Source organism: Gymnogyps californianus, chromosome 4, assembly GCF_018139145.2.
Source record: "Gymnogyps californianus isolate 813 chromosome 4, ASM1813914v2, whole genome shotgun sequence".
Lineage (NCBI taxonomy): Eukaryota > Metazoa > Chordata > Aves > Accipitriformes > Cathartidae > Gymnogyps > Gymnogyps californianus.
The window spans coordinates 10,675,548-10,697,221 of NC_059474.1; the positions used below are offsets into that span (position 1 = coordinate 10,675,548).

At 43.0% G+C, this 21,674-nt stretch overlaps 1 protein-coding gene across 1 annotated transcript in view; it reads left to right on the forward strand.

The window, feature by feature from the left end:
• The first annotated feature begins 3,803 nt into the window (after window positions 1–3,803).
• The window catches only part of MSANTD1 (Myb/SANT DNA binding domain containing 1), a 35,407-nt gene continuing 17,536 nt past the window's right edge, over window positions 3,804–21,674 (forward strand). Inside the window, 4 exon segments of the mRNA XM_050896565.1 lie at window positions 3,804–3,861; window positions 3,864–3,896; window positions 3,899–4,069; window positions 17,631–17,895. Coding sequence (XP_050752522.1) covers window positions 3,804–3,861; window positions 3,864–3,896; window positions 3,899–4,069; window positions 17,631–17,895 — 527 coding nt within the window.

Consider the following 21,674-nt stretch of genomic DNA (forward strand, 5'->3'; position numbering starts at 1 on the left):
TGAAATGCATCACAAAGCAGTGGTAGATGCCTTCAGTGATTCACCTAACCATTTTGCATCTGTGCTACTACAATAAACACATCCTAGAGACTGTTCTCTGGGAGTCACGGGAACTGTTGGGAAGGCTCTGGTCAGTCTCAGACTGTGAGACTGGGAACATGCCTCCTGTGGGGGCAATGGGATCCCTCTTAGTGGGATTCAGAGGAAGGTGGTGTTGTGTGCACTGTGCAGTAGGTATTTCTGAAGTCTGGATTCTCTTTCTTTATGGTGCAGAACATAAACTGACAGATATTACAGCAACTGATACGGGGGTCAGGCATGCTCTGATCTGCACCTTGGTGTTCTGTGGGCGAAAAAAGCCTGAGCTCAGATATGCCCTATGGGGTGTGCATCCATCCTGCGAAACACGCGTGGGCAATCAAAGAGGCAGAGGGTACAGCTCATTCAAGTTGAGCATATTTAGAGAGGATACTAGTTATAAAAACATAAACCTGACCCTGATTTAGGGCTGGTAAGACGGCACTGTGTGTTGGCATGTGGTATAATTAATTTTTGGATATTTAATTAAATAATGTGATAGTGCAAGCAGGATTGGCCAGCATGCTCTCCACATGACAAAAGCGATATTAAACTTTGTAATGCTCCCACACTATGCAAGTGCCGAAAAAGCAGCTGTAGCAAGTCAGTGGAGACACAACTGTGTGGTATTTTGTCTATAGCCAACAGGTCCTTGGCTGGAAGGACCGTAAACTGTGTTTGTGTCCTTATGCTCAGACTTATCAAAATGTAGGATCCTCTCTTCTTTTCTTCTTAGAATAAAAAAGAACTCCAAGGAATTTAATCTCTGTACAACAGTGTACTTTTTCCTAACACAAGTCTCCCACACTTTCTGATGCTCTAGATACAGGATATGAAATTCCACCAGCAGGTGTCTTCAGAGCTGTGGGGGTCCAGTGAGGAGGCTGTATGCCTTGGCAGAGATTTTTAAATTATCACCTTGTTAAGGTGAGTGGGAAATTCTGTCTAAAAATCATCAGCATGGAATGATGCAGAATTTTGGCTCTCATTTTCTTATTTTGTGGGAGGAGGTTTAGGGGCACTTGCTGTTCACTTTTAATGCTGTTGGATAAACTAATGACTCTGTTGCTGAGAAGAGTCTGAAATCTAAATCAAAATCTTGTGTCAGACTTTATTTCCAAATGGGCCTGAAACAAATTCTGGAGCTCTTGCACACATCTACCTGCAAAATTATCTTGCCAAGTGTCTAAAATGAATTGCAAATATTTCCATTTACTCAGACTACTCATCTATCCCTACTTAAAGGGATACCTCCTCTAAGTACCTCCTGTTTTGTCAAAAAGTGCCAATTTTCTACTGCATACCTCCTATTTTTATGGTTAGTATATTTCAGTGAGATTAAAATGTACTTATTTTCTCAAAAGACTTATTTACAACTTCCAAATAGTGCTACCTGTCCTTCCACTTCTTTCAAATGCATATTTAAAGAATTGGAAGAAACAAAAAATTTGAAGAAGATCAGGCTCACAGTATTTAGAAACACATGTATAGACTTGCTCTTTAATTACATACTCTTTTCTAACAATTAAATGTAAAGCTAGCTATTACTTACTGTTATTGCATTGGTTTGAGATAAAAACACATTGGCTAGCAGCTACTTTAAAAATTCCTTTAAGAAACCCCTTTAGTTAAATTTTTGCAGATAAACTCTTTTAGTTTGAGGATGAAGAAGCTGCAGGAAGCTAACTAGGCACACAATAGTTAGTAAAACTATAGAAAATTTCTATAGCCTATTGGACTACAGAGAGTTTTTATGATCTGCTTAACAGTCAAGGAGCCCAGACTATTTTTAACCTCAGCTTAAACAAACACTTAAAAATTCAAGGTAAAAGCACTTTGGTGGTGATAAAAGAGATTTTAGTTTGACATTTTAACCCTAAAGTAATAGGTTAGGACTTCAAATGGTGGGAACTGATGTATCTCTGGTGATTTCAAGAGGGCTTGTTTGCAGGATCTTGTTCCCTCCCCGATACTTGTCCTGATATCTGCTTAGGCTCCTGGGTACCCTTTTCCCACCCGCGTCCCCGTGCCAGCTCTCACGCCGCATCCCACAAGCAGCTCCCACACTCTGCAAGCTCCAAACCCGGCCAGGTGAGTCAAACCTGCCCCTGTTGCTGAGGCCTCAGCTCACAGCTTTGCCCTCACTGCTTAAGATACAAATGATTGGTGTGGTGGTTTTCATATAACAACTTAATGGTTATAATACTCGTCTCAGAAGTGGTCGAGCTTGGGTTTGGGTCCTCCTTCTCCCAAGGGATATTCAAATCCACCTGTCCCTTCCCAGGCTGTAGGCAACCTCTCAGCCCTTCCTATTGAAGTTGTGCCATGGTGCAGAGAAGGATCTGCAGAGCCGGAGAGGAGAAGCAAGTGGGAGCCTGACTGTGGCCTACCAGTTGGGACCTCCCCTGCAGGGAGGTGGGGAGCAGGTATCTGGCGGCATTCCCAAGGCTGCTTACTACATGCTTTGCATTAAAACATCACTGGATAAAAATCAAAACCGGCCCTGGAGGCAGAGTCCAAACCCAGCACCTCTCTCCACAGGGAGACGTTGCAACCACCTTGCCCTGGCAGCGGGTGCTATTTTCGTGCCACCCCAAACACACCCTCTTCCTCCAGCCACGTCTTTAAATGAAAGTTGGAGCGGCTGCTCCCTCATACCGATGCCAGAGCCGCGTTGAGGAGCGTTAGCCGTGCTCACGACTTCCCAATCCCAAGTGGGCTTTCACGGGCATAAGTGCTAAGAGGTTCAGCTTGGCCAAAATGGTGGGATCTCAGCACAGAGGAAGAAAAACTTGAGGTACCCAAATACCTTCTTTTAGTGAACAAACGGATTCCTGTGAACTGTTAGGCACCTAATCAGTGATTTTCTTGGAGGAGGGGAGAAGTCATGACTAATTTAGCTCTGCGTTGTAGACTTGGAAATCGTTTCCCATTGTAATACTCTTTAGGTACCTCTGTGGCTTTGAGGACCTTGCCTTAAGTGAATTGAGAGCATGTTTCATTTTGAGATGTGACTGAAGGACGTGCAAGGTTGACTTCAGCTCTGGAGTGTCCAATTCTCTTTTGAAAATTACTTCAGTTTCACAGTCATTTAGAAGCTTTTGAAATCTTTCCTCTTGCTGTCTCTGGCTTCTCCTTGTGTAAAATAGAGATAACAATACCTTCAGGACCCACCTTATTTTAAAAAAGATTTGCGATCCTCTGAAGGACAGCTTGCTGAGCATTGAGCATTAACTCACTAATGGAAGAATTTGGCAGATGAGAGAAAAGTCAGGAAAAATTACGTGTGCTGGTGGCCTGGATGAGGCTGGGATGTCTTTTAAAGAGACACCTTTTGCTGGCAGTGGTAAGATGTGTAGATGAGTATGTTTGTCATATTCTTTTGGCTTAAAGTGAGTAGCTTTCAGCACACAGGAATGAGGTTGTTGAAGGCTTACAGGCCGATTCAAGTCACTAATGATGGGACTATATAGCATGGGGAATATATTTGTCCATGCTGTTTGAAAGGCTAGAGTTGCAGACTGAACTAAACCCACCTCACTAGACCTTTACAAGATGACCTTGGCTAAGCACAGCTGACCTTCCTCCTTGATTGCTATGAAATGTTTCCTCACTCCCCTCCCTGCACGGTGCCTTGTTCTGCCAAACTCTCTCTCCCCCAGACACAAAGTTCTGCTCCGGGTCGGTGATCTGCTGCGAGGACTCCTGCGTTGACTTCAAGGCTCATGGAGGATCTTCTGTTCCTAGGACAGCAGGTACGGAAGGTTTTCTTTCACACCATAAAACCCCCAAAGCTATAAAAGCGCAGGTTTGTGTACTGAGCCTGTGCCTCCCTTCTGCTCCACCTCTGAAAAGCAGGGCAAGGGAACGGGTCCGAGTGTTTCAGGGCTGCAATTTCTGAGTGTGGAGAAGCTTCTGTGTTGTCTTCTGTTCAGCCAGAGGAGGTCAAGTCGGTCACTGTTTCAGTCCCTTGTAAGGAGTCACTTCACAGGTTTGTACCTTCTCGACAGGGAGTCCATGTTATAATACCTGCTTTCTGTGGTGATTGCCAGTTTGGGTTTTTGTAGGGTTTGACTGATCGGTACTTTGTCCTTGAACCCATTTGCTTTCTTCTGATGCACTGGCTCTGAGGTTGCTGTGTGACTGGACCATTTTAGAGATGTTAGCCCATAGACTGGGAGGGCTGTATTTTAAAATTTGTTGACTGTTAACATTTCTTCATGGTTTTGAGAGTCCAACAACTTTTTGTGTCTCATGGTGGACACGCCTTCTTACAATCCCATGTTGGACTGGCAGTTGGTCTCATCATCTCCCCAGGCTTTTACATGCAGAATTTTCTGATGAGAACATTGCTTAAAGACAGACAAAATAATTTGTCTTTTTGGTGATTCTTACGTAAAGCTACAGAGCACAGAAAAACTACTTGTGGCATCCAAGTGTGTTTTTGATTTTTAGCAGTCTTAGATTTGTCCTGAGACGGTGCAGAGTCTATAGAGACATGCAATGCATTTCTGAATTTTTGGAGGGACAATACAATGCCCTTCCACTTTCTGAGGGTTAATCTGCATGTAGAGAGCTTTCCCTGGGCTCTACAGTGAGGCGATGGCCCGGTCTTCCTTCAGCTGTCCCTTCCTCTCCTCTTCCATGACTTATGTTGGAATAGTTGCTATTAGAAATCAACCAGGTAAAAGAATGTGCATGTGTGTGTATATATCTATCTATCTATAAAAAAAATACAAAAGCGCATGTGTGTGTGCATGTATATATATATGTGTGCATGTATAAATAAAATAGGCAGCGGCACAGATGTTGGCTCTCTGACAATAATTAACACAGTCAAATGTAAACAAACCTTATTCACAAGATTAACTTAGTGTTTTACTGTGGTTTCATACAGAATTGAGCATTTGGGAATGAAAGAGAGAGTTGATTTTTAACCATTTCTGAGTGCACTGCAGTCATATCATGTTAATAATCCAAAACAAAGCTGATCTTGCTTTCCCATACTGTAGCATGTTGAAAGTAGTGGGAAGCATCTAAATTGTCTTAAAAGTGAGAGTGATTCCAGAAGCTTTGACTGATAACTCACACCACCTGTAATACTTTAAATGCTTAGATGGGAACTTGCATGTGATGCCTGCCTGAAGGAGTTCTCATTTGCAAGATAAAAATGATATAGGGAGGCAGAGTAGAATAGAGCACAATAATGTTTCTAAAACATTTACAGGTAATGAGATGTATAAAATACTCCCAAAATATTCCCAATAGTTGTGGTGACCAGTGTTCAGGATTCTCTTCTGCCTTTACAGCAGAACAACCTGAAAATGTGTATTTCTGTCAAAGAAAACACTTGTAAGGATATATCTGATCCTGCTTTTGGGACCATGAATTTTATTACTGAGTGAAGTGTCTGGTTCTGACATTCCAGGGGGTGCTTTCTGTTCTTTCAAAACTTTTTTGGACCTTTCTTTCAGCTTTCATCTCTGGTTAAATGACTCCTTAACCCTGCAAGGCACTGCAGAAAAAGCACGTTAATTTTTTTGCCTGGGGGTCTGCCATGACCCAGCATTACGGCTTTTACCCAGAGGCTGGTGGAAGTCTGGATGTCAGTTGTCGTTATCTGATAGCCAGGTACAATACCCAGAGAGGTGCTGTACGGATCAGAGGTCAGGGATGGAGCTGCAGATCAGCTGATGAAAGAATTTGGCTATTGTGGAAGCAGGTTAAAGCAGGGAGCAACATGAGTTACGGTAGCTGGGTTTTGGCTGGGTGTCGTGGTATTCTCCAGATTTCAGGAGGCAGAGAACATCAGAGAGTTCATCAGGAACATTTCATGTAATGTCAAACAGCTCTTGTCAGACTTGCTCCTTTGTTTTCAGAAAGGCAGGATGATATTTTGGAAAACACTTACTATCGTGGTTTTGCTAGACTGGTTTTTACAGCCAGAACAAATGGATAAGGGTTTGTCCTGTCCCATTTATCGAGGATGTCCCAAGTCCTCATTTCCCAGATGTGTGTTGCGTTGTCCAGCCACTCCAGCTTGTGTGTTCAGTGGTCCTGCCAGATCAGCACTTCACTGAAGTTCTCCATAATGTATTCACAAAAAGTGATAAAACATTCCGTAAGAGGCCTCAAGGAATGATTAGTTTAATCTTCAATTAGTTCCCGCTGAGACTTGATGAGAAATCATTTGAAAAGGTATGCATGAGCTTTAATATAATCTGCCTGTCCAGTTATCATGAAGCATAGTGTGCAGAGAGGAAAGATGTTGCAAATGGAGAAAACCATGACGCTAGCATTGAATATTTGACTGCTGCCTGTGATGCGTTTTTGGTCTGCTTGAGTGGCTTCAGCCACTGGGATATTGCTACGGGGCATTAAAGACAGTGTGGGAGAAGAGTCAGTGCAAACAGTACGTTCAAGCATGCAAGCCATCACTGTTGGGTTAAAGTTGCAGTATATTAGCAGAGAAGAACATTTTCATTTATATGGCTAGTGAGATGCTGACAAGAAGCAGTCATATTTGTTCTGCCCTTGGTTGGGAAGGTTTGTGGATTAGGCTGTTGAGCTCTTTTTAAATCCACAGCAAAATAGCACCTAAAGCCAGTCCAAGTAGTTTTTACAGTACCCTTTTACAGTAAGGTGAGATGGGGGAGAAAAGGTCTGACTTCCTAAGTCCTTTGGAGTTGGCCGATTGCCTCTAGTAAACAGTTGCACAAGAGTGTCTCCCTTGGGAAACGCACTATTGCTTTCTGTTTGCACAGCAAATGAAAAACACTGGCCACTTATTAAAGAGAATGAGATACTGTGTTGTGAACTGGCTTGGTTTTTTGTAAATTGTTTATCTTGTTTCTCGGCAGTCAGATGGTGGTTCCTTGTTGCTTTGTTTAGAAGTTCTCTGGTCCTACAGTCATTAAAGCTGTTTTATATAACCAAAAAATCCCAACCTTCTGAGCAATTGAAGATTTGCTTAGAACATGGGGATCCAAAAGTACTCCTTGTGGCTATGCAGAAATCTGCCTATTGAACGTTTAGGGATGAAACAAAATAAGAAATCCCTAGTGCCATTCACATCTGCCACGGACTGCCTTCGGACAGCTTGTCTGTACTTGCATCTTCATGCTGGATGTCTCCTGCATCTGTGTGGTTTTAGGTTCCATACGTTTTAGGTCTGCACTCCCCCCTTAAATATCTGGGTTAGGCTTCTTATTTATGCTGGGTATGCCCAGCCCCCTGTGGAGTTTGGCTGGAAATAGGTAGGCTCTGCACTACTGAAAATCTGGTCTGTAGCTCTTCAGTTTTGTTACTGTGCAGAATAATCTTTGCTCACCTACTGGAGGCAGCTTTGCTGCTGAAAAAGAGTCATTTGAGTGCTCGCTAATCTGCTGCAGGTGAACTGAGTCCAGTTAATCCATAATTTAAACTAATCTTATTGATTGCACTCACATGATCTACTCAGCAGAGAAATGGATGGTGGCAGGTACTCTGTCACTCCTTTTGGCAGTATTAGCTTTGCTTGCCTCCAAATCTGCATCAGGGGAAGTTCAGATTGGACATTAGGAAAAGGTCCTTCACTGAGAGGGTGGTCGGTCACTGAAACAGCCTCCCTAGGGAAGTGGTCACAGCACCAAGCCTGTCAGAGTTCAAGGAGTGCCTGGACGATGCTCTTAGTCATAAGGTTTAGTTTTAGGTAGTCCTGCGAGGAGCAGGGAGTTGGACTTGATGATCCTTATGGGTCCCTTCCAACTTGAGATATTCTATGACTATGAATACCCACGTTGCAGTGGGTATTTATAGGCAAGCAAATCACGCTGCTTTTCCTACACAGACCTACACTTACTCAGGGCACATCCTCTGGTTTACAACACTGAATGCTGTGTTGAATGAAAAGCACCGGGGAGGATTTTAAAATCACTGGTGGTATTGGACAGCTGGTGTTGGACGTGGAAAAGTTTGCATCCAGAAGTGGTTTGTGGGTGTGCATCAGTTCAGGAGAACTTATGAAAGGAGGCAGACGGACTTCCTCAGGCTGGCCAGAATGCTCCTGTGTGCGATGGCTAGAAAATGTTTCTTTGATCCGTGGGCTGATGGGTTTGCTGGCAGCATTTCACTGAGGCCAAGAGAGGAAGCAAATACATGCTCCTTGGTTTAGTGATCGCCGAAACAACAGAAGCTAGTGCCCGGATCGGAGGAGCACACTAAGGCTGGAATATAAACTGAACCCTGGTGGCTGGAGAGTGTTTGGAGCAGAGCTGTGTCTGATAAACGGCAGAGAGCCACAAAGAGGGAAAAACAGCTGGAAAAAGCCAGGAGTTAATGAGGAACATAAAAGCAATTGCAGTACAGACTTACAGTGACGGCAGCGAGAGGACACATGGCGTCCCAGGGCAGAAGGCCGGCTGGAGGGGCACGCTTGGATGTGAGAGGGGGAGATGACCCCTCTTGGCTGTCCCTGGGATGTCCAGGGAACCAGACTGTGCATGCTGTAAACCAAGAGGAATCACAAGATCCCAAATACCAGCGAACCACTCTGTGTTAAAAGGGGCAATGTTATATGTATATCACAATAAACCTTTCTACGTTGAGACGGGTCGTCCTCCTGCGTATCACGAGATGTGAGAACTAACGCTTAAGTTCCCAATACTGTGTTTGTCTTGGAGCTGCAACTCAGTGTCCTGGTAGCTGAAGAATTTGTGTGGATCACCTGCACAAAGGCAGAAGTCATCCTTTTGGGGGAAGTATTTGCAAACACAGACCATACAGGACTTGACAGGCCATACGGCTGCACAGTCTCCGTGGGATGACATGGAAACACATGCTTCTACTGGAAACCCCGTGTGTTTTCACTGGGGATAGCAGCTTTTCCATGTAGTGCTCTGATGGGGTACTAAACTCCCCTGAAACACTTTGAGCACGGCACTGGGAATAAAGTCAAGACCAACTGCAACCTGCTGTGTGATACTTCCATTTCGGTCCCTTGAAAGCAGTACGCGTTTCCCATGCAAGGATACAGAGATGCTGTGGGATGGCTGACATCTCTGGCAGCCTGTCCCAGAAATGGCAGCTACCTCTTGTACGGTCTCAACTTCCATTAGCTACCACTTAAGCAGATAAGCTCTTTGGCTATTACAGCGGTGCTGGTGAATTTGGTTTTACTTATCTTTTTGGCAGCTCTTGGATCAGGCAGTCTTTTATGAGCATCGTCTGAACTTTATAGGTTGCAACACTTTTCTCAAATTTCCATTCCTGAGGCTGCCTCGCAATAATACGCAAAACACCATTTACATTTTAGTATTTAAATCTTTTATGAACTGATACGAAAATCTCCTGTGCTCTAAATATTTTATCTGAAATATTTTTTTTAAATCTTGTAAATTTTCCTCTGCGGGACTGGAGAGCTGAGCGAACCCTTGCGAGGGGAAAGGCCTGCAGTTGGGCGTAGTCTGGGGTCTCCAAGCAGCAGTGCAGAAGGAGAGTCGGAGAAGCTCCTGTCTTTCTCGACTTGGCAGACATCTTCAATTTTTAATGCTCTTTATTTTCAAAACCTGTGGCTAATCAAACTGCAGAACAGCAGGACCTAATCCCACCGCTGTCCCCCACTGAGACGAGCCGGTGTGAGGCATTCTCCGGCTGCCTTGGGGTAATTGCTGGGCTCGTCTGGAGCATGGCTGCGGGCGGAGGGCAGGGTACGGTAGGGGACCGGAGCCTCCCTGCATCCATCATGGGCCTTGGCAGGGAGTCAGGCAGAGACAGCGTGGGGATGCAAACAGCTGCTAGGTGGATGCAGCAGGCTGCCAAGCTAGTAGCAAGCTCTGAGCGGCAAGGCTGGGCTTCTGGCAGGGAATTGCCAGCAACTTGCACTGCAGTTTCTCTGAGATTGCTGGAAAAGGGCCCAAACCGCTCTCCTTTCTGGAAGAACAGCAAGCTAGAACCCATTTATTCAACGCAGCTCTAATGCTTGCTACCACAACGGTGCAAAAACTTGCTTAGCTGGAGTCCTGTGCCAGTGCCAAGCTCCCTGTGCTTGGCTTGCTCTCGTCAGTTTGAATCTGGGGCATGGCTTCTCGCTAATGGATCAATGAATCAATAATCTTCTTCAAGCATTTATTTAAATATCGCTACCTTTTACGCTGCTGTTAGCAAGGGATGACACCAGCAGCATTAATTCTTGCTGGGGCGGAAACAATGCCCTATGCAGCAGCAGCAGCACCACGGTCAAACCAGCTGCCGTCATCTGGTTTTTCGTGACATGGTGTTTTTCTCCTGCCATGCTGAGTCGTGGGAACGTTGCTCAGCACGGGGCAGACTTCTGTGCAACAGGGATTATTTTTCCTCTTTTGTGATACATCTCAAATCCAAACTGGATTAAATCATGGTCTATGTCTCAAGCGAACTGTTTAGAACAGGTTCTCAGAGGAATTTACTTCTAAAAGAGAAATATTTGCATAGCATTTTAGGAGCAGTTTTTAATGAACTAGACACTTCCCAGCACGTAGCTTGCTAAAATGTGCTAAAAGCCAAACACGGGCAGGAGGACTTATTGACTAACCCCTGTAAGTAAGCAGGGCCAAAATAATTTCTTTCAAGTGGGATTTGGGAAACCATTCATTGGGAACTAAGTGATTTTCATTGTAATCTGATTTGTTGCTTGCTTACCAGAAGAGGAGTATGTCTGATACTACGTACTGCAGGGTTGTTCCATATGCTAAGGACCTGCAAATGATTTCTTAAGAGTAAGCAAATCTCAGAACCGCTCTCTTTGCTATAAATTGAACTACGAGTATGGCACTTGTAGAACTGATGTCTTTGCTCTCTATACTATGTAACTAAATTTTTAAGAATATTGCCTGTCTCTCCCTGTATGCCTGAAAATTTAGGAACATGTGTGACTGAAAGTCCATCTAGTCTGGCATCCTGCCTCCATATATTGTAGGTGCCAGATGTTTTGGGAGTGGTTATTTGTAACTTCCGGACATAAGGGATTCCTGCCCCCCCCCCCCCCCCCACCCCACCCCGTACGCTGAACTAGGGTCTGTAGCGTGTTTGTGTTTCTGCTAAACTTAAAAAAATACAAAGTAAGTAAAAAAAAATTCTTAGTACTGTAATTTTTAATCTGATTAATACCAACATACCAGTCTATACCTGGTTTCTCCAAGCAGTGAATTCCTTGGGCTCCCTGCAGTCCATGAGCTCCTTCTTCTAAAGCCCCACATAATTCCAGTTCTCCCCCTTGTCTGTGCTAATGCTTCCTGGTCTGACCACAAAAACTGCTGAAGCCCCATTTCCCAGCTTGTCTGCATTCACCTCGCTGTCTCTCGCAATCCTTCTCTCTCCAGCTGAATGTCTGTGCAAAGCTGGCTTCCATGGTTACTACTAAAATAGGCAAAGGAGGTATTTTTGGTCAGAATCTGCCAGTTCAGCAAGATCAAAATGCTTTTGGGAAATGTTCTGATTACAGTGAAATTCAAGCAGGACATAGTCTAGCAAAATGAAATAAAAAACCTCTCCAGCTTCCTCCAGCTGACCTGCACCTTCTCAGACCACCATCCTCCTGGGCTGCCTGGTGCACCGCTCCGCCATCAGGGAAACCTGCCACACAGACAGCCCTGTGGCAGGGCATTTGTGTGGAAACATTTATTTTTCTTGTTCTTTTTGTTCTAAATGTTGACATATCAAAATTTTCTCTGCCCCGTGTCAGTCTGGATGCCTTCCCCTCAGCCAGCTTCCTCCAGAGCACCAGCTTCTGTTGTCAGATTTCTTTGCAGGTATTATTTATTTTGGATGTACATAAAAGCTATTCAACCATGCGATGGTCTTTGCTCAGTAATGTATTGCTGTCACTTGTCCCTCCTGGTCTGTCCTGTTTGTTTCCCTTGTGGCATGTCCCAGTTAGGTTGCAGACCCTCTGATGAAAGGGACTGTCCCTTTTTTTTAATGTATCTTGAGACACCTACTGTACTTCCTCAGCCTGAATATTTTTTTATTTTTGTCTTTGTAATAGGACCTCCCGCAGTTTGGATAGCTTTTTGCTTCCTTTACAAGTGCCGTTGTATTGTTAAACTGTCCTCACAGTTATTAGGACAGCATGAGCTGTGGTGCGTGCGCAGTTTTACAGCACGGACCTGATGGCTCTGTGTTCACAACCCTTATGGTTTTCTACAGCTTCTGAGCCTTCACAAACCCACATGACTCCATCACCCAAGGAGACCGGCAGACGGAAGGGTGCATGGACCTCATCAGAGTTCCCAAGCCCAGCCCTCCTGTCTGCAAGGCGCTTCCCTACCTTAGGGTGAGCTCCTGGTTTCCAGCACTCTCCTGAGCACAACAGCTTCACTGCCATGGACCTGTTGATTTAATGGATGGGAAAAGAAGGCAGCTTCTCCTCCGTGATCGCCTCTCCCTGCCTATCTCCTCTGGCCAAGCTTTTCAGAAGCAGTGGAAGAGCATTTCTTCTCTCATTGCATTTATCCCTCTTTGCAAATTGCAGTGTGCAGCAATCGGAGACACTAAAAACATCATTTTCAGTAAGACTTTAGAAAGTGGGCATTTTAGCCTGGTGGACGGCAAAATGTGGGGCAGGAGACAGCCTCCCAACATGTGCAGACAGCTTTTTTTGAACTTAAAACATAGTATCCCACTGCAATGCAAACCCAAATGCTTTATTTTTAAACAGACACATACGTACTTTTACACCCTTTTAAACAGAGTTATCAAGGCGTGCCTGCACTGAAATAACCAGAGGATGAACACATGCTCTGCAGCCACTATCCAATTTCAAGATTTGTTATTGCCCACATGTGTTAACGCTCCTGGTGGGCCAGACTGGAGGATTGCAAGGAGCAGTGACAAGCCTGTGCTTTGGACAACCTTGCTTTCAAGAGCTTGCCCTAGACACAAAAGGGTGCAAGCAGCTTTGGTTTTTGAGTTATATGTAATCAAGACATTACAGGATGGTCTAATGAAATACCCATGTGTTTTAGAGAGTTGGACTTGTGTCTTTGAGGGGTGATGCATAGTTCTGATGGCCCTCCAGCAGGGACCTCCTCCTCCCAGTGTCACTGCTCAGAGTTGCTGCCTAAAAGGGTGTTTGCTGCCAGTAGTGCTAAAATTGGGACCAGACCAATTGGTCTCAAGACATACCTGAACCACAACTAATGTACTTCCATTTCTGAAATCCAAATAGGCAGTGACCTGTGTGTCAGCACCTCTATAGGCAGCTGCCCATTTGGGTTTCAGACACAGAGGTACATTTAGAAGAAGTTGCAGAAATTTATTGTGTCGTAATGGAATACATTCTGATTTGCCAAGAAGATGCTGCCTGACTTCTCCTACCACAATCCCCATCAGCAGGATCGGACATGCTCTTCTGTAATCACAGTTTAATGGCTTACAGTTTGTGGGTTGAGGTCTGGTAATTGACTGACTAGGGCCATTACCTCCCTGCAAACGCAAGGGAAAACACCTTTCCCTAAAACTTGGCGAAAGGAAGCTTTATTTGGCATGCATTACCCACACTTGCAAAGCTGAAGGCTGTATGTGCAGTTGGTTAGCACAGATGACTTGAAGTACAGTCAACAGATATGCTAGGATTAATGGAGTTGTCTGAACTCTGTGATAGAAACATTTATAGGTGAACTTTATTAGATTCACATCTGTGAATTAGAAACCCTTCTACCCTGTTTGGGGTTTGTTATCTTTAGAGATCACCATGAAAGGTGGAACAGCTGTGAGAGCTATTATTCAAACTGATATATAATGATTGCAAAAAAAGGTAAGGTGTTTAGACAGATGATATGAAGAACAGATTTGCGAGAGGATCATTAAATTCATGTTCCTCTGAGCTCTTAGGAGCAGGTGTGCATTAAAAGGAAGGGTATGAGTGAGATCCTCAAGCCCACTGAGGTTGGTGTTCATAAGAATATCTTCTAGACTTATCATTGTGGTGCCTGTCAGAGGAGGGACTGGGGTGAGCAGGAGAGTGGAGAACAGCTTTCTCCTACAGAGGGAATTCATCTACAAAGGTGTCCTCAGAAGCTCCATTATGTATTTCATTGGTTTCCAAGAGAAGTAACATCCTTATTTCATTGATGAGAACAGTTACAGCTTCAGTTGCTTGCGGGGCACTCAGTGCCAGGCTTGTCCTCAGTCTGGAGGCGGCTGATGCTGGAGGACTCTGCTGTCAGCGGAGACGTCAGCAGAGCGTGCGAGGGATGTCAGCACCAGGTGCATCGGTGCCTTGGGTCTGGCAGAGTTGCAGCTTGTCATGCCAGCAGTTACTCTGGGTTTGGTGACCAGCCAGTCTTTGAGGTAGATGACGAATCTTGACTGGCCTCTAGCTTGAGAGGGGCAAGAAGCAGCTAACGTAGCTTCTCCTCCTAATACCCTCATCCTGGGGAGGGACAGCACTCTCGCTGCAACAGGGCTGCTCTTCCCCTAGAGGTTTGCCAGTCCTGTCTTCGCTGTTTCTCCTGGCTCAGGGGCCAGGACAAGGGGTTGGCGACTCCCAGGGACTGCGCAGATCTGCAGAACATCAGTAGAGAGAGGCACAGCCTGGAGAGGTGGTTTTTTCCTCCCCTGGTTCTGGTGAGGACTGCAGGGATTATTTGGGGGTAAAAAAGCTTTCCTTGCTTTCAGCTCTGCGTAGGAAAACAGTCACTTTATCAACCACTTGGCACATATGCTTCAGCGAGGCAGAGGAGGCATGCGGAGTCTCTATAATTAATATCAACGACTTTCTCAGAGGAGGGGATAAAACCTGAATCCTGGAAACTTAGATTCCCTTCTGGTGCTGAGGGGAGGGGAATAAGGGAGGTATTATTAGAAAGCATTTCTTTTATTTAACAGATGTTAAATAGCACTATACCACTATATCAATCTGTCAATTACAGTAATAGGAAACAGCATATAGAAAAGTTAAGAGATGCGAATTGTACAGGGAAACAACCGCCCCCCTTCTACAGGATCCTGGGTTTGGGGCCGGGGGCTGGGCACAGCCCCAGCAGACGGTGCAGAGCACAGGGAGCAGCCGCACATATGCCAGGCACATGTGGATGAAAAGGGGAAGGAATAGTTGTGGACCATCACAGAAAGAACTTGTTGCAGCTGGACAGGTTCTCTCCCACTCTGTCCTGGTTGTCGTGCTTGAAACTGGATTAAAAAAATCTTTAAAAGCAGAGACCTTAGGTATCTTTGGGGTTTTTACAATGTATATATATCATGCTATGGGTTTCAGTGGTGTTAATCAGCATTTTCAGAACCTAGGTGGATTAAAGTCTGTACGGGAAAAACAAACCTCTAATGGGTGATTAAAGGTTGAAAAGCAAGCTTGGCTTTGCAGTAGCGTGCATTGGTCCCAAGTCAGACCCAGCGCTCTAACGAGACCGGTGGTGTTTTCCTCTCGGACACTGCATTGCTTCCTTAAATTTGTCCTGGTGATCCCCAGCTACTGGCTACAACTGCAGCCAGCCGAGTTTGGTATGGTTTTATTAACATAGCTGCATGGAGCTGAAGGTTAAGTGATGGGAATTTCAAAACAAAACAAAACAATAAATTAATAAAATGAACGTGTCACCAGCTGATCCTCTTCTGACCACCATCTGTCCCCCGATCATGTGATGTCTCCCAGCTGGCCACCCAAGAGACAAACCATGCAAGATCCTCATCACAACATATGCTGCTATTTACGCATTTTTAAAGGTAATAGTTGCTAGGCTGTCATATTAGTAGTTAAAAGTAGTTATTTGGAAGCTAGGGGATTTTTTCTTTCTTTTTTTTTTTTTTTTTTTTTTGAGGAAGCCAGTGACTCAGCAGGTATATTTCTGACAGAGGCATGTTCAGGGTTGGATCAGTGGAAGTTCCTATGTACAGTATATGTGATTCTCCCCCCCCCCCCCCCCCCCCATTCTACGGTATGCTGTTGTGCCTTTTGTAATAAACAATAGAATAAATAAAACAGAAAGAAGGCAACGATACTACAAATTTTACTAGTGTACCTTTTAGGAACATTATGTGCTCTCTTTGCCATCTCCAGGATGCAAACCAAGCTGTGCATTTTTAAACTATTGTTAAGATCAAGGATGTGGTTATGAGAAGACTTACAATTTATAGGATACTTAAGCATTAAGGATTGAGGCACAGAACATTTCCTGGGGATTAACGACTGACTGGGTGAGCCTCAGGCCATTAACCCCTGCCTGTCATTAATCTTCAGGAAATGCCCTGCAGTGAGGTCGTTATTGCTGTTATATGCTGAAACAGAAAATAATAATAAGAAAGGTCCGTGGTTTATTTATTTATATTTTACATAACACAGTTACATTGGGACTGTAGGAAATTAACATCTTTCTCTTTAGCCGGTCGTACTGCTTGAATTAATGCAGTTCATGCATCTCACTATTTTGTGAAAGATTATTGTCAGATTGCACGAGTGTAAGCGGGGGCAGAATTTGGCCCGCTGCTTGTGTTGCACAATATTTAGTATAATGAATAAGCAGTGCTTCTCTGCTATAACTGCTGGCAGAATTTAGCCCTATATGGAAACCAGCTCAAAATGCTTGTTTTACAGCAAAGCAATTTATGCACAGTTCTAAGCATTTTGCAGCCTTTTTTTAACTCATTGAATAATCCTTTTAGCTTCCCCATAAAGCAGGTGAAATGCTTCTGCTGCAGTCCTAAGGCAGAACACAGGCTGCATAAATAGCATCTAAATTACTAGGAATACAAAATACACATACAGTAATACATACCTACAAAGGCAAATTCATACTGACAGGACTGCAGTGTGTGCTTATCAGCAGCAAAACATCTCGGGGAAAAAAAGAAGTGGCTTTGTATTGAAATTGTATATACATTTCTCTCTATATTTAAACACTTAAATACTATTTTGTGCATGTTCTCAAACCCAGATGCAGGCTCCTTTTTAATGAGCCTGCCTGCTTAAACATTTATTAGCTTAGAGATGTATAGTTTTCATAAAGCTGGCTGAAGCTTTTTGCAGAATATCTTTGCAAAAACCCCTTTTTTTTGTGTACATGGCCTCAGTCCTTGCAACCTCCTAGAGAGTCTGTCAAGGCGCAACTTAAAAGCTCGTTCAGGCGACCATGACCCCCTGCTAGCAGATTGTCTGCCTAAAAGGTAAGGGAAAGCTAAAAAAGAAGTAGAAACTTAAAAGTAGCTTCTCAAAGGCTGCATAGATCTTTTTTTTGTTAAACCTGAAGTGTTTAAAAGCTTTAATATTGATGGCCTGTCAACTTTGTCCTGATTCTTTGGCTTTCAGTTAAAAGGTTTTTGTTGTTGTAGCTTATGCAGTTGCTCTGTTGCTATGGAAACGTGACATCAAAATGACGTTTCTCTGTTTAAAAGCTTTTAACTAAATTCCTGCCTGTCAGATGTAGGCCCCATTTTGTGCACTCAAGCTTCAAGCTGTTGCAAAAAGGTTTCATATGTTCTGTTGTCATTCAAATTCTTTATCCACATATGCATGTCTTGCACTACAAAAAACCTAAACTAAAAACTCAATCTATATTAAGTGTCCTCTTTTAAAACCCTTTTAGGTCAGTCAGCAATGGCTGCAGCAGAAATTCCCAGTTACATTGTCTCTTCTCAGACTGAGAAACACAGGAGGGCCAGAAACTGGACTGATGCAGAAATGAGAGGTTTAATGCTGGTTTGGGAAGAATTTTTTGATGAGCTGAAACAAACTAAAAGGAATGCCAAAGTTTATGAGAAAATGGCTAACAAACTCTTTGAAATGACTGGAGAAATTCGCCACGGAGAGGAAATAAAGATAAAAATTACAAATATGACATTCCAGTACAGGTAAGCTTCAGTTAATTCTTTTTATTTTAAGAGATTTTAGCAGGGACAACGCAGTGATTTTTGCCTTTCAGAAAGAAGTCTCCTAGAGGAAATCTGTCGATAAAAGATTAAAGATTGTTCATATCGCTTTTAAAATTCTCTCTTGCCAGTGCTGTTACGTCATTGTTAATTTTTTCCCCCATTTCATGTCAAACTCCGGGACAACTTTGTTTCTTTATAATTAGCTAGCGTTGTTATGATGTAGAGGGATGGAAATGTATTTAGTGGGAAAACAGATTTATTTTTTTTTCTCTTTGCTGAGGGGACTGATTGTGTTAGCTTGGCAGCAGTTCCGTGCAGTGAAACTCCTGCAGTTTGAAGTGGCCAGTGAGAATCGGTATTGCAAGGCAAAGTTTAAAAAAAACCCCCACAGAATAATGTTTTGGGGGGCTGAAGCTCCTAGATTTTGGTCTCATGAGTTGAAGGGTTACACTTCACGGGGCCAAGAATAATTGAATGTCTTATTACTGAGTGACACACATTGCTATAATTATAAGCAGCAGCAGCAAAAGAACTATTATATCTGCAGAGAGAGAATCAATGTGCACCGTCAATACTGCTCCCAAGGAGTCGGGGGGAGGGCGGAGGTGTCTACAAGGGGATGATAAAGAACAGGCAGTGTCAGTCAGGAGGGGAAGTTGGCTTTAGAAAATGCGAGGCATTTGTGCATTTGTTGTTTGCAGGGGAAAAAATAATTAGAACTTAACAGAAACATTTGCATATCTTTTTTTTCCCTTTTTTTTTTTTAATTCTTATCTCTATGAGGCACAAACTGCCTCATACTGGAAATCCTGAGTGGTGATTTTAGCTATGTGCTTGTAATGCAAGAAAATCAAATATGTGACTCTCTTATTTAATCTCTCCTCAAAGCTTGTATTAATAATAAAAAAGGTTATTACAGCAGGCAACCATGTTAAAACTGCTCGCTTTTCTGTAAGGCACCCTTACTGTATTTAATGCAGTGACTACTCATCAAATAGAAAACTAAGGAAAATCCTGTAAACCCCTTAACTTTGAGTGTCCTTCTTCTACATTTGTATGATCCACAAGCATAATCTTTAACATCATTTCCCATAATATTAAACTTGATGTTTTGTAGCAAATGCTAATGTCTCCAAAACGTTTTACTAACCCTGCTGTAATCCTTAACAATTTTCTTCACCCAGACGGTAGATGGAAAGCTGGAAGTAAGATAAATTTTTGCCTAGCATCACCCAGCAATTCACACTTGGATCCAGATTTAGAAGTCGGGAGTTGTTGGCTACCAGGCCTTTGCTTAGTCTGCTAAATCTGCAGTCCTCCCTGCTGAGAAATACATCTCGTGGCACCGAGATTTTACAGGTGTCTAGCAACACTGCACGATATTTAAGTGCCGTAATTGCCAAGTGGAATAGGTTATTTCTGTCAGCCTTTGTTCTAAATTTTCAATGTTGTCATCAATCAGACCGTCTCAGTTTTTCTAATTAATGTTTTTACTTTAAAGTTGCATCAGGGGAAGGGAGGAAATAAAATCACTCACATACATGCACTGTGTGTGTGTAGGGGGGAAACACAGCACTCTCTTTTTTAAAAATTCTTCTTATGTTTCTGTGAACTTCTAAGATTGCTTCTGTTGCATGTTGTCATGCTGCTTTTCTATTTTGCAGTGCATTGCAGCTCCCTGCTTATTGATTAAGATGCTAATTTAGGAGAGTTAGAAAACTGCCTTGCACTGTCACGGTGCTGTTTCATTTTGTACTCTTGAATATGAAATGCATCTTTCTTATTGTTTGTTCTTATCCAAAGCACGCCTGTGTGCTTTGCTTTCAAGGCGAGGTGGTAGAGAGAACAGGGACAAAAAAAAGCTATGACTTACAATTTCTAGTTTTCTGGGTACTTTTTGTGGGTGTGTGTGGATAGGAAACGTTGTGATGAAACTGTAAACGATGTGAGTTCCCACCAACGGCTGGCTTTGCTGTGAGGCAGCTGAGTTTTAATCCACGTTTTGGTGCCTGCAGGATACTTGAGGAAGATGCTTTACCTCACTGTATTTCTAGGCATCATCGCTGCACTGTGGCATAAACTGAAAAAGAAGATCCTGGGAGTTGGAAAATGCTCTATTTTGAGAGAGTATTTTGTAACGATTACGTAGGGTTAGTAAGTGTGACATGGGAGAACACAGCACCAGCAGCAGGAATGAGGGGGGTGTTCTGCACCCGAGCAGTTATTTCTTCCCACCACTTCAGGATCCTTCGCTTCTTTAGGCAACTGTTTACAGTGTTGCAGAAGTGCTGTGGTCTCTAGTCTTACTTTAATAGTCAGAAATGAACTGGATTAGAATATTTAATCAGATCATATTATTATTTAGCTATGTGCCACAATTTCATAGAGGAAAATAAAATTTCTGCCCTACAAATTGCTATACATACGTATATGCATGTATACATATATGGGTTTTTTTTCTATAAAAGGAAAAGCAGTACTTGAATATTTCTACTAGTCCTTTTAACCAAGTTCAGTGTCAAAAGTGTTATCTTGGGATGTCTTGGGACATCTCTTGAAACAGATATTAATGATCTGAAACATTAAAGGATCTAAAATAGAAAGCAGTGAACACGTTTATAATGGTGCTTTCCAGTTTGAGGATCCCATAGCAGTTTAAGATGCAGTTCTACATTGTTGTGCGTATTTTGCTCAGTGAAAGCCATTACTCATTGTGCAGAAGGAGTCAAAGTCAGACAAACATATAGATAGGTAGGGGAGGAGCGTTTCTTAGTAATTATTGCAGTTGCTGCAGCTCATGCAAGTATGTGCGTGCTTACAGTGGCACAGAGCTCAGTATGGGCTCACAGCCCAAGTATTCACCCTGGTTCTGGGTACGTTTGGATCCTATATGGAATTTTGTGCTGCCAGATAAAGTTAGTTGAGGTGTAGTTCGGTGCACGTGAGCATCTGTCACAAAAGCAATTTTAGGGTGATCGTATCCCGTTCCTCCACATCTGAGGTAAAGACATTATTTGGATGTTAAAATGCCATTATATATATCTATTTTATGTCATTATTTCCTCCTTGATTTCTTGTGTTTATTTCTGACTGCCCTATATTTCAATGAGGTGACAAGAAAATGAGAAGATGTTTAGAAAACACAATTAGGCTGAGGTGTGGAAAGCTTTCTTTATTAAGAGAAATGGAAAAGTTTGTGACTCGCTTGGAAAGAAGGCAAACAAATATAAAGGAGTTCTAGAGATGCATAAAAATATATACAGTACTATTTTTCAGAATATAAAGCAGATATTTCTTTTGCCATACTACAAGAAGTTATTTATTGGAATTGCAAGGCAAGAAACGTAAAACTAGTTAAAGTCATATAAATTTCTATTACACTGCATAATAAGCATGTGGAACTCATTACCACTGAAAATCATTGATACCAAGAGAGCGGTAGGTTGTTTTATTATTATTATTATTTTTACTAAAGATTAGATTTATTAAATAAAAATACAGACATTGTTTGTCTTCAAATTAGATAGAGTTACAAAAGACAATGGGTTTCAGGATATTACTAGCTGTCGATGGAAAAATAAACAAGTGTCTTTCTGGGTGAATGTGCCCCCAAAACCTGTCCGTCAAAATAATTCTTGAAGTATTCAGCACTGACCTTTGTCAGAAGGGAGGCAGCTGGACGATGGGCTGATCTGGGAGCGGTTCCTGTATTCTTCTGCATTACTGTAGTCCAAGTGCATTTGGAGGAAACTATTCAG